Source organism: Schistocerca gregaria, unplaced genomic scaffold (assembly GCF_023897955.1).
Source record: "Schistocerca gregaria isolate iqSchGreg1 unplaced genomic scaffold, iqSchGreg1.2 ptg000304l, whole genome shotgun sequence".
Lineage (NCBI taxonomy): Eukaryota > Metazoa > Arthropoda > Insecta > Orthoptera > Acrididae > Schistocerca > Schistocerca gregaria.
Window position 1 is genome coordinate 16902 of NW_026061786.1, and position 18455 is coordinate 35356.

The following is an 18455-nucleotide window of genomic DNA, read 5'->3' on the forward strand; positions in this document are numbered from 1 at the left end:
ACTGTTGCACAGCTGGAGGATGAGGAGGACAAGGAGAAGAGAATGCTGCTGTGACACTGGGTGATTACACAACCACACTGCTGAATTTGAGATCACATGTCTGCATGGCTAAGTACTTTGTGGAGCAGGATGTAGCAAGAAAAGTGCTGTAAGAGCCAAATGGTAAAGTTTTTCCAACTAGCCAACAACTTGTGAGCAACAGAGTAATGCACTCTTTTCTTCACCCGGATCTCCTGGACAGCCCGCTCATCGAGATAGGTTGTAATGACAACGGTAGCAGCACATCGGGTTCGGTATGTGATAACTTCATAGCTTGCACTGACCTCTGATGGAAGGACTGCTCTATAAAACGTCAGAAAAAGGACGCGTGTGGGTGCTAAGGATGCACCTACCTTTTTCATCCTCCAATGAACTGCTGACACCCTGATCAGAGTGTGTCAGACCACCAACAGTAACACCTTGTGAAGAATTCAATGTTCGATGGGCCCCGACATGAATAGGATAGCTGTGGAGGAGCGAAGCTGTAAGCAGTTGTTGTGCCTGAGAACTGCAAATAGTCTCAAAAAGTGAAGTGCCATTGCCATTGCGAAAGGAGAATTTCACAGGGCTGGCAACTGCATCAATACCTTTCTGAATAATGAATGGGTTAAACATAGCAAAGGACTGACTGTCTTCAGTACGTGAAACCACAAGGAACTGAGGCGCAGCTGGGAGGGTCTTTGAAACACTAGCCTCGTTCTGTGTATGTTTAGTAGATGTTGACTGAGAAGATGATGTTTGGCTTATTGTGAGAAAATCTCCCACGATTGCCTGCGTCTCTGATGGCATGCTCCTTCCAACTGGTGGAGCCCCTCAGAGTGAGGGCTCACCCGCCTTAGGTGAGTGACTGCACCTCAGGTCACACCTACCAAGCACCTGACAGAGGGACCAACTGGCAATCTGGGAAGGTAGCAGCTCAGCAATTACCCCTCCGTGGGCCTGGCCTGTTCCAGGGGGTATGTGTGGAAACCATACTTGTCAATACGAGGTGGGAATTAGACGTTACCAGACAACTGTTATGCATCAGACGCATAAGCCGGCCTTCGGGAGCGCAAAGAGAGGAAGAAGGGAAAGTGGAACCTCAAATACTGAAGCCGGGAAAGGATAGGGGATGGGGAATGAAGAAAGAAATCAAGAATGAAAAAATGGTAAAGGGACTGTTCTGATGTCGGGCTACTGAAAATGCAGAACACAGTCCCAAAAATATCCCAGACATGTTTCCCAAGGGAGAGGAAAAAGAATAGCAAGAGGATAGACATGCCACACAGGGGGGAAAAGATGCTGCAAAGGCTGGGGCCCTGTGGCAGCCGAGCACAAACCCGCCAAAGAGTGGTGAGGGGATTCAGAATCTGGGTTGCTTCCTCTGCGGACTCTGACATTTTGTATTTCTTAATGGAACTTCAGTTTCACTGCCACATGATTGAGTTGGAGTTCACTTAGTTGGGGGTTTCATGAGGCCCATTAGTTTTCCAGATAGCTTTTTAAAGGCTGTAGATTTCAGAATCATGTTGTGTGCTTGGTGTAATTCTATCAGCCTGAAGCCATTTTGATCAGATCTGTTATGTAATGGGACATTTCCAACAATTTTTTTGTATTTCTACTCCTTCCCTAGTTCGGTATTTAAGTAGGACATTGAGTTTTTCTGGGATTTTCTGAACAGCATTGATGACTTGGTCCCAAAAACATACCACATTTTCTCTGCCTTTCTATTATCTCCATTTATGGGGGGGGGGGGGGGGGGGGTGATGTGCATTCATGACGGTGTATATTTTGTTAGCAGATTTGAAGGTAAGTGTGGAGAGTATTTCAAATTGGGATTCAAAGCTGAAAACTGAGACAAAAATAGTTTTGTCTATTATGAAGCCAGTTCCAAGATGCGGTGTGTTTTCACAATTTTTTTCCCTACCTTTCCTTTGTATATTCTCAAAACCCAGCAGCGAAACAGATCCCACCCCTCCCCTACTGGGCATGTTTGTTTCATGATTACTCTCAATCGTATTTTACCTGTACCTTATCTCCTTTTTCCTCTATCCCCGTCCCCTTCCCGGCTACTACTCTTCCAGACACAACCAGATAATCATGAACGATTTTCTTTCAGCTTCTGTGTATTTACTCTCCTCAATCTCATACACAATTTCTTTTAAAATTGCCAAAATATTAAGGTGTAAGTATTTTAAGTTAGTGTGCGTGTGCGTGTGCCTGCATGCGTGCGCGCGTGTTTGCACAGTACACAGAAACTTATTGAAGACATTGAATCATACCTAACATCTTCAGATATTGGTCAAGATACTGTTGCAACTGAGGATGTGTAGTTGACTTTCTTATGGCTTCTTTCAATTCTGTGTATGGAATAGGGTTTGATGTTGCAGCCCACGGCTCTGTGCGCAAGTACATCTGATTTAAGAGATGCTTCATCAGTTCTGCAGCATTCTCATCTAATCGGCGACCTATGGCAGCAACCATCACCTGATCCCTGTTGACATTTCAAACTATCTGCAAAATTTCGCATCACACAATGAGCATGTAGTGCACTTGCATGATATTAGAATAAGGTAAATTCCACTTAAAACACACACACACACACACACACACACACACACACACACACACCCTCATACTACTAACCTGAATTCTTGATGAAACCTATCATAATTTACCCTCCAATAGATGCCATCATCTCCTGGTTTATCTTGTATTTGCTTTTCCATGTTACTCAGAGCCTTCATATTCAGTTCTGGAGGCAGATATAATTCTCGTTCCTTTACTTTTAGGGCAGGGATATCTGCTTCCTCCGAAACAGATGGGCATCTCATCAGAAATTGTTTACTTATAAGCAGGAAAAATTTGTCACGCAGTGTAACCAGATTTAAGTTACCATCACCTGCTGCAAGGAAAAAATTAATACTGTCACATTTTGGAACATTAGCATTTATTAACCTGATCAGATAATTACCACAACATTGTTGTATGGCCAAGTGTATTCATTGTGAAGAAAACAGATTCTGACTTGCAGGAAAATAGTTAAATTGCAGGAAATACTGATTTTTTGTTACAAAGAGCAAATGAGTAAATCCCACAATGGTATCATGCAAGCATACAGTTCTCGTCTCACTTTGTGTCCCCCCTGAACTATATGCTCTTTCATCTCTGTGAGGAAGGATATTGAAATGATTCTGTCGATAATGAAAGAATAATGAAGATGATGATGATACCATCACTAACATTCAGAATTGCTCATGTTACCAAACAGAGAAATTAAAACCATCTTAAATGACAGGTGGTCATGAAAGTGGCACAATTTCACTACTTGCAAAAGAGTTTTATGCAATTTGGACTGAGCAGGAATATTAGACAGAAAACTTTTACAGCATATTATGATTTTTCCAGTTTACCCCTTATGCCTAAATGTTATTTTGATATAGAATTTTGTCTGTCCAGGGCAGAAAGTTCTTAAAATTGGAAGTGATTTGGTCAAGTTCCAATACTTCGAGATGTACTGAAACTTCATATATGAACTTCAAACAATTAAGAAAGAAGCCTAAAATCAATTAATGCTTTTAACGCTAATCTCAGGTCAATTCCAAATAAGAAAATTAATTACATCAATGAGTCGTAGCTGATGTATGCTGTACTAGTATCATTGCAGCATAAATAAACAGAATGCATCGATTTATGCTTTGATTCACTGTAGCTTGTCACTTTATTCATATTACCCATACACGTGAAAAGTACTGCCATGAAAACTGATTAATATTTACCTAAAATAAATGCCTTCAACACACGAAATAAAATTAGTGCCAATGTTAATAGTAAGGAGAAGAAAAACCAAACACAAGATAATGAAGAGCTTTGAGTGTTGTTTCTGTTGTAAATGAGAATCTATGCATCTGCTGATATATAAATTCTCTGCCATAATTCTAGGAACAATCTTTATTCTTCTTTCAGATAAATATGTTCTATATACCATGTGAGTGCATTAGTGTAACAAATGCTGCTTTTATGTTACTCCACATCATTATCACTTTACTGAAAATTACAGTAAAAACAACAGCTTACAGGTCCAACAAAGTTGGCTAAAAACAATGAAAGAACAACAACAAAAATAATAATGTAACTAAATTATTGCTCTATTTGAAGCTGAAATTATAGAATTAAATTCATTACCGTTTATAGGAACACTGAAAGGAATACCTGGCAATTTGCAATGAAAACTTATCTTTACACATTAAAAGCTATCGAAATATGTCTCTCATGAACTACAGGATGAGGCAAAAGTGTGTGATGTACAAGCAAAAGTAATATTGTCAGTTAATCCAAAACACAACAACTACAAAAAATCCAGGGAGAAATTAAAACAAGTATATAATACTCAAAACTTTACAGAAGAATCAGTTTGCTGACTACATTCGAGAACAGTACTTTAATAGAAGAATACAACTGCAAAATAAATTCTGCTTCTAATCAATCAAACCATTTTAATTTTGAAGTGAAAGATAAATGGGTAGGATGAATTTTATTGATAAGGGTACTAGATGACTACAAACCAATGATTATGGGCCTAAATAATTCCAATATATCAATAACTGGAGATACAATTAAAACTCAATTATTGGTGAAAGTGAAGTGTGAAAAGTATTGCCACTATGAATAATGATGCAGCTCTTCAAGTGAACAAGAAAGATAGTAGAAACTTTCTGCAGATTTTCCCTATGGGACTGGGATGATGTAACTGTAATAACTATGGTCACATTGCAAGAAACTATCGCAGCAAAACTAAAGGAAGTAATAAGTCATCAGAAGGGACTTCCAATTACAAGACATTCCTCAGCACACCATGTAAAACCATATGTAACGAGTATCAACACTAGGGAAAGACAAATTGCTACTTAACATAAATGAGACACTTTAAGTTGCAGGCAGGCACAATGAAAAGACACACACACACAGCTTTCAGCCACAGCCTTCATTAGCAAAAGAGATACACGCCGTTCATACACACAACAAATGTACCTCATGCACACATAACCACCAACTCTAGCACCTTGGTCTGGAATGCTGAAGTTAGCAGTCATGTGTGCACGAAGTGTGCTTGGTTGTGTGTATGAACGGTGTGTGTCTCTTTTGCTGATGGAGGCTGTGGCCAAAAGTGTTATGTAAGTGTCTTAGTTGTGTGTGCTGCAACTTAATGTGTCTTCTTCATTGTAAGTAGCAACCTGTCTTTTCCTACACTGTTGATATTCCTACCTAGAATTTCCATTTTTTCATAAATGATAACTGCTATATTAACTGGTGCTTCAGCACCCATAAAACTAACATGTGAAATGAATTTATGTAAATCAATGTTAGCTTCACAAAGTGGCAAATGATGAAAATTTATCCAATGAAGGAACCGGTGTCACCTATTAATGGACTGGCTGATAGCAGAGAGAGAGAAACAGAAGTAACAGATGTTCTTCAAGTTCTACAGTTAAGTAGTTAGTAACATGTCCCTTGGATCATTTTGCATGATAGATCGTACTGATGTGGGATGAGTCATTATACATTGATATTACAAATTAATTTGTACACATGGTTACATTCTGAAGATTTCTATTTTCTTTTAACAAAAAAAAAAAAGTATATACAGATATGAGTTAATAATTTCTACCCACCATCTTTCACACATTACAATAATAGAAATTATTCTACAGAATGGAAGGAGTTGTTATCAAATTTTACCCTATTGTCTCTCAGACATTTTATATAACTGTGTAAATAATCAAACTTTTTCGTTGCAGCATTGTGCATCATTTTCTGTGCTAGTGATGAGTCTCATTTTTCCTTCTGGTATTGTAATTATGTGCCTCATTGTTCCCCTTCAACTGTAGTGAATTATTTACAAAAAAGCAAAGCAGGAGTCAGCATGTCCAACTCCTTAGGCATCCACAAGATTATCATGAGTGAGCACCACATATTATTCTCACAGCATGCTTTTGTGCAATGAAGACATCCTTTCTTAAAGATGAGTTACTCCACAACATTATTCCATATTACATAACTGAATGAAAATATGCCAAATATGTCAACTTACTGACTGACTTGTCTCTCCCAAGATTAGTAATGATTCTAAGCTCAAATGTGGCTGAAGCAAGTTGTTTTAGAAGTTCCAAAAAGGTGTTTTTTTCCAATTTAAATTCTTATCAATATGGACCCCTAACAATTTTGAAGTTTCCACCCTATTTATTATTTCCTCACCACACTCATCACTGACATAGTACCTCTACATGTGCAGAACTGAATATGTCGGTGTTATAAAAACTGAGGGTGACACCATTCATAGGAAACCAGTCAATGATACATTTAAGAACACTGCTTATAATTTCTGCTGATTCTGTAAGCATGGATTGGTTGGTTGGGTTGAAAGAGGGGGAAGGGACCAAACTATGAGCTCATCAGTTCCTTGTTCTGAATAAAACAATGCCTCAAGTGTGAAAATAAAACAAACAAGACTGACAACTCTAAACAGAACGAAAGGAAAAATCACAAGAACGATGAAGGGCAACAAACATGTAAATGGACAAAAGGGGAGAAGGCAACCACAGAAACGGGAAGAAAAGATTAAAACAACAGAGCCGGTTACTGTGGCTGGCTAACCACGAGAATAAAAAAGGAGAAGCCAGCCACTTTGCAACACATTAAAACCCCCAGCGTAGAAGCAGTAGGGTGGAGGACACAGAGGGACAAAGGACATGCGCTAAAATTTAGATCAAATGATAAAACCCACCCTCACGAATAAAACCTAAAACTAAATCAGCCGATGAGACGTTTTCAGATAAAATTAGCAGCAACGAGTCCCGTAACCCAAGATTTCGTTGTTGTGCAGTCAAAGTGGGACAGTGCATCAGTATACAGGCCACTGTCAACCGGCCGCAACGCTGACACTGATGCAGGTTCTCACAGTGCAGGAGGTAATGGTGGGTCTCCCAAGTGCAGCCAAAGCCGAGCTGGCAGAAGACAACTGATTCCCTGCAAGAGGCATGCATGGAAGACTTCCACACATTTGTAGTCTCCTTAATGACGCGCATTTTGTTGTGTGCCCCGTTATGCCATTCTGTCTCCCAAAGCCGAAAAACCCTATGGTGTAGGTCAGAATGCAGGTCAGGTTCAGAGATGCCCATCTCCAGAAGCGGTTTACACGTAGCCTGTTTGGCCAGCCTATCGGCAAATTCATTGCCTGGGATGCCAATGTGTGCTGGCTTCCTCACAAACACCACTGAACAACACGACTGGTGCAGAGCATAGATGGACTCCCGTATGGATGCTACCAAAGGATGGCGAGGGTAGCACTAGTCGATGGCTTGTAGGCTGCTCAAACAGTCAGTACCACAGAAGAAACCACCAGGGTATGAAGGATGTGCTCAAGAGCATGAGATATAGCCACTAGCTCTGCAGTAAAACCACTGCAACAATCAGGCAAGGAATGCTGTTCAAAATGGCCTCTGTGGACATACACAACGCCAACATGACCATTAGACATCGAGCTGTCGGTGTAAACCACTTCTGAGCCCTGGAACAAGTCAAGAATAGAGAAGAAAAGACAGCAGACAGTGGAAGGAGTAACTGAGTCCTTAGGATCATGCAAAAGGTCCAGACGAATCTGCGGCCTAGGTGTACACCATGGAGGTATGAATGTATGCAATGTAACTGGTGAGCAGTTGTGCACATCAGATCTGCAATGGAGGGACTCCGGCCTCCACCAGGATACTGGTCACAGAACTCATTCTAAAAGCTGCTGTCACTAGGTGGAGGCCACAGTGGTACATTGGGTCGAGTACACGCAACACTGAGGGCACTGCAGAACCAGAAACCAGACTCCCATAGTCAAAGCAGGATTGAACAAGTGCTTTGTAGAGCTGCAGCAGAGTAGTGCAATCTGCACGCCAATTGGTGTTGCTCAGGCAGTGGAGGGCATTGAGTTGCTGCCAGCACTTCCACTTAAACTGACGAAAGTGAGGTACCCAAGTCAATCGGGCTCTGAAAACCAACCCTAATAATCGATATGTCTCCACTACAGTGAGTGGATCGTAATGAAGGTAAAGTGCTGGTTCTAGTTGGACAGTACGACGCTGACAGAAGTGCACGACACACAACTTAGCAGCCGAAAACTGGAAGCCGTGGGCAAGAGCCCATGACTGCACCTTGTGGATGGGTCCCTGTAGGTGAAGCTTAGCAACCCCAGTACTGGTGGAGCAGTACAAAATGCACATGTCACACGCATACAGAGATGGTGAGACAGACGGCCCTATAATGGCTGCTACACCGTTGATGGCTGCTAAAAATAGTGATAGACTCAATACAGAGCCTTGCAGGATCCCATTCTCCTGGATATGTGCTCCCTGCCACCGTTGGATAAGCAGCTGCCAGCAGCAAGTCGTATACGCTTAGCTCACTTATTTGTTACATAGCTTAATTCTTAATTTCTTTATAGTATTTGAGAGTTGTAGCATCGCGTTTTAGTACCTGAATAGTGTAAAATCGCGTAGTTTCCTTCTGCCACCGAGCAGTGTGTCAGCAGTGCACAAGTAGCAGCATTACTGCATTTACTAGGCAATCTTGTATTTTAGTAACTGTTTAAATTTTGTGTCGAATTGTTTGTGCTCTCTGTAGATTAGTTCAGACGTACTTTGCACAACAGTTTTTAGCATGGATAGGGACTGTGACTGCTGTGTTCGGATGCGGGCTGAGTGTTGGCTTCGGTCACACAGCTTGAGGCTGTTGCCAGTGGGCATCACTGTGGGGTTCCGGATGGGGGTTTGTCGGGGACGGCCAGCTCGTCCCACGCATCCTCCGAATCAGACTACGGCTGTGGCTGCCCGGGATACTGCCCACATTGTGGCTGACCCCTCACCTGTGGTAGAGTGGGAGGTAGTCTCGAGGTGTGGCAGGAGGCGAACGACATTCCGGAGGGCTGAACGGAAGGCCTCTCCAGTTAGTCTGATGAACCGGTTTCAGGCTCTGTCTCAGGCTGATACTGATCTTCGGCCTGACATGGCTGCTTGTCCTGTTCCAGAGGTTGCCCCTCAGTCAGCAAGATCAGGGCGGTCGCAGAGGGTGGGCTTACTGGTAGTTGGGAGTTGCGTCAAGCGCGTAATGCGGCCCCTTCGGGATAGGGCAGCAAGAGAGGGGAAGAAAACCAATGTGCACTCCATGTGCATACCGGGGGGAGTCATTCCAGATGTGGAAAGGGTCCTTCCGGATGCCATGAAGGGTACAGGGTGCACCCATCTGCAGGTGGTCACTCATGTCGGCACCAATGATGTGTGCCGCTATGGATCGGAGGAAATCCTCTCTGTCTTCTGGCAGCTATCCGATTTGGTGAAGACTGCGAGTCTCCCTAGCGGGATGAAAGCAGAGCTCACCATTTGCAGCATCGTTGACAGGACTGACTGCGGACCTTTGGTACAGAGCCGAGTGGAGGGTCTGAGACAGTTCTGCAACCGTGTGGGCTGCAGATTACTCGACTTGCGCCATAGGGTGGTGGGGTTCCACTGGATAGGTCAGGAGTCCACTACACACAGCAGGCGGATACACAGGTAGCAGGTGTTGTGTGGCATGGACTGGGCGGTTTTTAAGGTTAGATGGCCTCGGGCAAGTACAGAAAGGGCAACAGCCTCAAAGGGTGCAGGGCAAAGTCAGGAAATGCAGGGACCAAGCAGCAATTGGTACTGTGATTGTAAACTGTCGAAGCTGCATTGGTAAAGTACCGGAACTTCAAGTGCTGATAGAAAGCACCGAAGCTGAAATCATTATAGGTACGGAAAGCTGGTTGAAGCCAGAGATAAATTCTGCCGAAATTTTTACAAAGGCACAGACCGTGTTTAGAAAGGATAGATTGCATGCAACCCGTGGTGGCATGTTTGTCGCTGTTAGTAGTAGTTTATCCTGTAGTGAAGTAGAAGTGGATAGTTCCTGTGAATTATTATGGGTGGAGGTTACACTCAATATCCGAGCTAGGTTAATAATTGGCTCTTGGCTCCTTTTACTGACCTGTCGACTCAGGAGCATTATAGGCAGAACAACTGAGAGAAAATCTGGAATACATTTCACATAAATTCTCTCAGCATGTTATAGTCCCAGGTGGAGATTTCAATTTACCAGATATAGACTGGGACACTCAGATGTTTAGGACAGGTGGTAGGGACAGAGCATCGAGTGACATACTGAGTGCACTATCCGAAAATTACTTCGAGCAATTAAACAGAGAACCAAATTGTGGAGATAACATCTTGGACCTACTGATAACAAACATACCCAAACTTTTTGACTCTGTAAGCGCTGAACAGGGAATCGGTGATCTTAAGGCCATTGCAGCATCCCTGAATATGGAAGTAAATAGGAATATAAAAAAGGGAGGAAGGTTTATCTGTTTAACAAGAGTAATTGAAAGCAGATTTCGGACTACCTAACAGATCAAAACGAAAATTTCTGTTCCGACACTGACAATGTTGAGTGTCTATGGAAAAAGTTCAAGGCAATTTTAAAATGCGTTTTAGACAGGTATGTGCCGAGTAAAACTGTGAGGATGGGAAAAACCCACCGTGGTTCAACTACAAAGTTAGGAAATTACTGTGAAAGCAAAGAGAGCTTCACTGCAAGTATAAACGCAGCCAAAACCTCTTAGACAAACAGAAGTAAACAATGTCAAAGTTAGCATAAGGAGGGCTATGTGTGAAGTGTTCAGTGAATTCGAAAGTAAAATTCTATGTACCGGCTTGACAGAAAATCCTAGGAAGTTCTGGTCTTACATTAAATCAGTAAGTGGCTCGAACCAGCATGTCCAGACACTCCGACATGATGATGGCTTTGAAACAGAGGATGACGCGCAAAGCTGAAATACGAAACACCTTTTTCCAAAGCTGTTTCACAGAGGAAGACCGCACTGCAGTCTAAATCCTCGCACAAACGAAAAAATGGCTGAAATCGAAATAAGTGTCCAAGGAATAGAAAAGCAACTGGAATCACTCAACAGAAGAAAGACCACTGGAACTGACGGGATACCAATTTGATTCTACACAGAGTACGTGAAAGAACTTGCCCCCCTTCTAACAGCCGGGTACCGCAAGTCTCTAGAGGAACGGAAGGTTCCAAATGTTTGGAAAAGATCACAGGTAGACCCAGTCTTCAAGAAGTTTTGTCAAGCAGATGCGCAAAACTATAGACCTATATCTCTGACATCTATCTGTTGTAGAATTTCAGAACATGTTTTTTGCTCGCATATCATGTCATTTCTGGAAACCTAGAACCTACTCTGTAGGAATCAACATGGATTCCCGAAACCAAGAGACAACAGATAAACACAACCCAGTTTCAATTACAGTAGATTTTCAAAAATGCCTCCATTGACACGTAAGCAAAGATTACACTGTCGGATCATGTTCTGTCTGACACGGGCAAAAACCCCAGGAGTATCCTGAGTTGTTCCTGCTGCTGCTACTATCCGGGCAACCAGACCCTCTTCTGATGCAACAGGAGTTGCAGAAACAAGGTTGCACACCTCTCCCCACACAAAGAAGTCCAGAGGGGACACCTGGGGATTGATCAGGCCATGGTACAGGATCACCTCTGCCAATCCACATTTCTGGGAACCGTTAAGCCAGGAATCGACACACAAGATGGCTGAAATGCGCCAGCGCCCCATCACGTTGGAACCACATGTGTTGTCTTGTAGGGAGCAAGACATCTTCCAGAAATTCTGGCAATACTCTGGTGAGAAAATTGTAATAGTGCCTGCTCTTTAATGGTCTACGTAGCAGATACTGTCCAATTAAACAGTCCCCAGCAACACCGACCCACACAGTAACGAAGAACCACACTTGATGAGCGCTAGTAACTGTGGCATGTGGGTTATTCCCACTGCAAATATGTGAATTGTGAATGCTGAAGACTCCATCACGCCCGAACGTTGCTTCATCGGTAAACAACACAGAGGATGGTAATGTAGGATCCATTTCACACTGTTCCAGGTACCACTGTGAAAACTGTGCTCTGGGTGGATAATCAACTGGTTCCAGGTTGTGGGCACACTGTAAGTGAAATGGATGTAACAATTGCTCTCAAAGGACTGTTCTTACATTCGCCTGATTCGTCCCCATGTTACGTGCAATGTTACGAATGCTGATTGAAGGCTCCCGCTCCACATGTTGCAAAGCAGCTTCCTCAAACTGCAGCGTTCTTACCATGCGACAGCATCTCTGTCCAGGTAATCTGCTAAATGACCCGGTCTCACGCAGACATTGGTACACAGCAGCAAAGGTCGTATGACGCAAGATACAGTGATTAGGATATTGCTGTTGATAAACCCACTGTGCAGCTCGTCTGTTGTGGTGCGCTACGTAGTACGCACCAACCATATCAGTGTACTTACTCCAGGTGCATCGCTCCATTAGTAAACAGAGACAACGCACTACTACACTGGTGGACAGCATTGCCTACAACCGAAGAGTGTAATACCACCTCCACCGGTTTAAATAATCCTCATAGGAAAAAATGACATTAGGGAAAAATATTTGTTTCGATGTCCCCTACAACCTACCAGAGTTTGTCGGTTTATATACTTCTCACCCTGTATATAATTGACCAAGTTCTATGCGACTTTTCGCGGATGATGCTGTAGTATACAGAGAAGTTGCAGCATTAGAAAATTGCAGCAAAATGCAGGAAGATCTGCAGCGGATAGGCACTTGGTGCAGGGAGTGGCAACTTACCCTTAACTTAGACAAATGTAATGTATTGCGAATACATAGAAAGAAGGATCCTTTGTTGTGTAACTATATTATAGCGGAACAAACAATGGTAGCAGTTACTTTTGAAAAATATCTGGGAGTACGCGTGCAGAACGATTTGAAGTGGAATGATCATATAAAATTAAGCGTTGGTAAGGTGAGTGTTGCATCAAACCAGTCTCAGGACTGAAGACGACAACGACAACAACAACAACAACAACAACAACAACAACAAGGTGGGTGCCAGGTTAAGACTCATTGGGAGAGTCCTTAGAAAATGTAGTACATCAACAAAGGAGGTGGCTTGCAAAACACTCGTTCGACCTATATTTGAGTATTGCTCATCAGTGTGGGATCCGTACCAGATCGGGTTGACAGAGGAGATAGAGGAGATCCAAAGAAGAGCAGTGCGTTTCATCACAGGGTTATTTGGTAATAGTGATAGCGTTACGGAGATGTTTAGCAAACTCAAGTGTCAGACGCTGCAAGAGAGGCGCTCTGCATCGCGGTGTAGCTTGCTCGCTAGGGTACGAGAGGGTGCGTTTCTGGATGAGGTATCGAATATATTGCTTCCCCCTACTTATGACTCCTGAGGAGATCACGAATGTAAAATTAGAGAGATTCAAGTGCACACAGAGGCTTTCAGACAGCCGTTATTCCCGCGAACTACACGCGGAACAGAAAAGGAAGGTAACGACAGTGACACGTAAAGTGCCCTCCGCCACACACCGCTGGGTGGCTTGCGGAGTATAAATGCAGATGCAGATGTAGATGTAGACTGGCATGGAGCCAGTAGGCCACGTGACTCCAGGACACAACCCAACTGCCGACACACCACACGTTCCAGCAGCTTACAAACAATGTTGGTGAGGCTGATGGGTCGATAGCTATCCACATCAAGTGGGTTTTTACTGGGTTTGAGCACCGGAATATGGTGCTCTTGCACCATTGCTATGGAAAGAAGTCCATCGCACCAGATCCAGTTGAAGATGACGAGAATATGTCGCTTGTAGTCAGATGGGAGATGTTTAATCATCTGGCTGATGATCCGATCAGGCTGAGGAGCTGCGTAGGGGCAATGTGAAAGGGCACTGCAGACCTCTGTACATGGGGTGTTATAGGATTCACTGTGGCATGCAGTGAATGAGAGGACTTTCCCTTCCAGCCGCCGTTTGAGAGTGCAAAAGGCTGGGGGCTGATTCTCCAATGCAGAGGCTCGACCAAACTGCTCAGGAAAGTGCTCAGCAATCGCGTTTGCGTTGGTAGATAACACGCCATTTATGGCAACACCGGGAACACCTATTGGGGATCTGGTACCCGAAAAGATGTTTGATCTTTGTGCAGACTGGGGAAGGTGACATATGGCATCCAATGGTCGAGACGTATCTCTCCCAACACTCCTGCTTCAGTCATTTGATAAGTTGGTCAACACAGGCACGGAGCCGTTTAAAGGCTATGAAGTGCTCCAGGGAAGGGTGCTCTTTATGCAGCTGTAGAGCTTGCCAATGCTCCTTAATTGTTTCAGTGACTTCCGGTGACCGGGACTGCCTTCCACCTCAGGCATCCTAAAGAGCCAGGGATTGCGTTCCTGCCACAGACATAATTGTTGTAGTTACCTGCTCAATCATCACATCAATGTTACTGTGTGGGGGAGATTCAACGGTGGCCTGAGCACTCTGTATTCATTGTGTCTAGCAGAAACCTAGGAAGGAAATGAGCCAAGGGACCCCTTCCTAGTGAGATGGCAAAATTCCAAAGAAGACTTATGCTTCTCCGGGTTAGAATTGGGAACACATGCCCCCGACAGTTGTGGAGGGCGGGGGGCGGGGGGGTGTTACTTCTGAAGTCTGTGGTGCAGGAGCAACAGGGAGGGAAATGCACCCCACCTTCAAGGGGGCAGGTGTAGTCTTACGGCTCTGAGAGGTGACTGGGAATGGCGGAGCTGATGGTGCCGGAAGTGTAGTAGCGGTGGCGTAAGACGATAAGACGATGTCATCCTTACAGAATGCAGGCATTCCAATTTTCTCTTAGCCTCAGAGTAGGTCTGTCAGTTTAGGGTCTTGTACTACAGGATTTTCTTTTCTTTCTGGAGAATCCTGCAGTCAGGCCAGCAAGGCGAATGGTGCTCTCCGCAGTTGACAAAGGTGGGAGGCAGGGCACGTCGAGTATTGAGGTGATGGGCATCCGCAGTCTTGACATGTCATACTGGATGTACAGCTGGAAGACCTATCGCTGAACTTCCAAGCATTTAAAGCGCACTGCGGGAGGGATATAGGATTTACATCACAGTGACAGACCATCATGTTGACCTTCTCGGGTAATTTATCATCCTCTAAGGCCAAGATGAAGGCACCGGTGGAAACCTGATCATTCATGGGTCCACAGTGGACATGCCAAATGAAATGAACAACTTGCCACTCTAAATTTGTGCACAGCTCATCATCAGACTGTAGAAGACGATCCCTGTGAAATATGATACTCTGGACCATATTTAAGCTCTTATGGGGCGTGATGGTTACACAACATCCCCAGCTTGTCACAAGTGAGTAACATCTGCGACTAGGCAGAGGATGCTGTTTTGATCAAGACTGAGCCAGATCTCATTTTGGACAATCCCTCCACCTCACTTATCCTCTAAATGCTTAACAGAGAACTGGGTCTTCGTCATGAAAGATTCCCAAACAGATCTCTAACATACAAGGTACCGAGGTGAATAAGACCCTCTGCCATCCTTAGCCTGACGTTCCTCCAATGGTGTGGCAAGTGGTCAGGGAGGGGAATGTTTTAGGGTCGTACTTCTATGAATTAATTGAGCTTGTGAACACTTAAGAGACTGCTGGTGTTTCACCACCAGGAAGAGATGATGGACTGCTTCATCGTGTATCATCTGCCCTGATGCCACCCACGCCAACCAGGGGCCCTCCCCATGGGCACCACCCAGCATCAGCAAAGGCTACCTGGTACGATGACCACTGCCGGGATTCCCAATACCCCAGGGAGACGGGCATCTAATCCTTGGCATTCGTGGAGAGTTAACAGCACAGGCAACAGCAGAGCGAACCCTGTGTTTTCAGGGGGCTACAACCAACAGGGTACATGGCAGCCCCACCACAATGGACTGGCTACCATGCTGGACATGAGGTGCAAATTCTACGGTCATCATCGGCACAGAAAGTTACATTGCATAGTGCAGGGTGGAAAATGCATCCAGGGAGGTGTCCTCACCCAAGAGATGGAGAATGGGCAGGACCGCAATGCGATGATGAGAAAGTGGGCCAAAGATCTCAATGCACAGTGGACACGTGCACCATGTAAGGGGCCCTTTCCCAATTGGCTCGTTCTTCAGGAAACTTTTGAAATGTGGAGGTGTGAGACTCCTTTTAGTCGCCTCTTACGACAGGGGTGAGGTAAACATGTGAAGACTGCTTACAATACTAGTGTCATTTGCAAAAAGTAACTAATTCTGCTTGTTGTATACTAGATGGAGGAATAGAATTGTACCTAAGATTGAACCTTGGGGAACCCTATGTGTGATTTCTCCCCGGTCAGAATTATGTCCCTGAACTCTATTGCTTGAATTACTATGTATAGCTTTCTGTGTTCTTTTGATTAGGTGTGACATTTTCCATTGGTTGACTATACCATCAACCCCACAAAAATTTAATTTATCTAGATGAATACTGTGATTCACAGAGTCCCGTGCCCTAGAGAGGTCGTTGAAAATACCAACTGGTGCTATTTTATTATTCAATGCATGTCAAATCTGGTGAGTGAACATGTAAATGATACCTTTCTGTACATAAGAGAGTGAAAAAGGGACACTCCATCACCTTGGGAAAACGGAAATGTACCATTTATGACATCTAAAAGAATCTATTTTCAACAGAAACACCTGATAATGACATGTACAAATTGGACTAACCACAATAATTAAAACCATGCCTGTATCACTATTAAATAATGCACAGGCAGTCAGGGCATTAAAGCACCAACAGAATAGAACCTCTGGAAAAAGGTGTGCCGGAAAGGTTGCCTATACAACATTCTAAATCGAGAGCAATCGGTAGCTCTGAATTAACAAATTCTGACTTGTGTGGACAAATGGAAACAAGATCAACTTGAGTTGGTGGATATTGCTTGACTTTAACACAATACTTTTTGAGAAAGATATATTTTTGTACACACTAAGTGATAAAAACTTTGGTATCAGTTGACCACAATATTACTGCACCTGGGAGTGAGGGTGCTTTGGTTGGCTTATTGTGAGTTTTTATTATGACATTTCAAAGGATGCTCTGAATCACTTGAGAGTAGGAGGAGATTAGTGTTTAACATTCCATTGACAAGAATATCAAAGGTAGAAATGGATTAGGGAAGGAGGGGAAAGGAAATCGGCCGTGCTCTTTCAAAGGAACCACCTTCGCATTTTCCTGAAGCAATTTAGGGAAAATTTAGGGAAATTATGGAAAACGTAAATCAGGATGGTTGGATGTGTATTTGAACCACTGTACCCCCAAATGAAAGTCCAGTGTGCTAGTCACTGAGCCACATCACTCGGTGACGAACAACTGTCACAAAAGCACTGTACTTGTTTGCTGTAATGTCACCGCATGTTTCTGATAATGGCCATGGGAGGCCAAATCCAATAATATCATGGTTGTATAGTACCACAAATTATTAGCTTTCAAGGAGCTAGTGAGAAAACAAACTGGAGTCTTTTGCACTGACAAATGTACAGAAAGATATAAACCAAGAACAAGAAAACTTCTTTAAGAACAAAGCGATAATAATGCATCAAACAACAGGTACCATACACACTGGAAAAAACTGGAGCAACTAAAACACATACTAGATCATTAATTTACAAAAAAAAGCAGATGCTTATTATTTGATGCAGGATTACCTAAAACATATAGGGGAGAATGCACACTGGTAGGATATTGTCAACACTGCAAGGCATACAGGCTACTTAAACCCAAACAATTGTTGTTCTTGTGGTCTTCAGTCCTGAGACTGGTTTGATGCAGCTCTCCATGCTACTCTATCCTGTGCAAGCTTCTTCATCTCTCAGTACCTACTGCATCCTACATCCTTCTGAATCTGCTTACTGTATTCATCTCTTGGTCTCCCTCTACGATTTTTACCCTCCACGAGCCCTCCAATACTAAATTGATCCCTTGATGCCTCAGAACATGTCCTACCAACCGATATCTTCTTCTGGTCAAATTGTGCCACAAATTGCTCTTCTCCCCAATCCTATTCAATACTTCCTCATTAGTTATTTGATCTACCCATCTAATCTTCAGCATTCTTCTGTAGCACCACATTTCAAAAGCTTCTATTCTCTTCTTGTCCAAACTATTTATCATCCATGTTTCACTTAAATACATGGCTACACTCCATACAAATACTTTCAGAAATGACTTCCTGACACTTAAATCTATATTCGATGTTAAAAAATTTCTCTTCTTCAGAAACGCTTTCCTTGCCATTACCAGTCTACATTTTATATCCTCTCTACTTCGACCATCATCAGTTACTTTTCTCCCCAAATAGCAACACTCTTTTACTACTTTAAGAGTCTCATTTCCTAATCTAATTCCCTCGGCATCACCCGACTTGATTCGACTACGTTCCATTATCCTCGTTTTGCTT

At 43.4% G+C, this 18455-nt stretch overlaps 1 protein-coding gene across 2 annotated transcripts in view; it reads right to left on the minus strand.

Moving 5' to 3' along the window:
• Nucleotides 1-2262: 2262 nt before the first annotated feature.
• LOC126305269 (DNA-directed RNA polymerase III subunit RPC3-like) overlaps nt 2263-18455 on the minus strand; it is a 33688-nt gene continuing 17495 nt past the window's right edge. Inside the window, exons 4-5 of one of the 2 annotated variants that reach the window (XM_049992038.1) lie at nt 2665-2920; nt 2263-2512 (exon numbers count right to left, since the gene is read on the minus strand). In XM_049992038.1, coding sequence (XP_049847995.1) covers nt 2278-2512; nt 2665-2920 — 491 coding nt within the window. In that variant the 3' untranslated portion in view covers nt 2263-2277. Of the gene's footprint in view, nt 2513-2664; nt 2924-18455 lie in introns of both variants that reach the window. The other variant, XM_049992037.1, reaches the window with a different exon arrangement.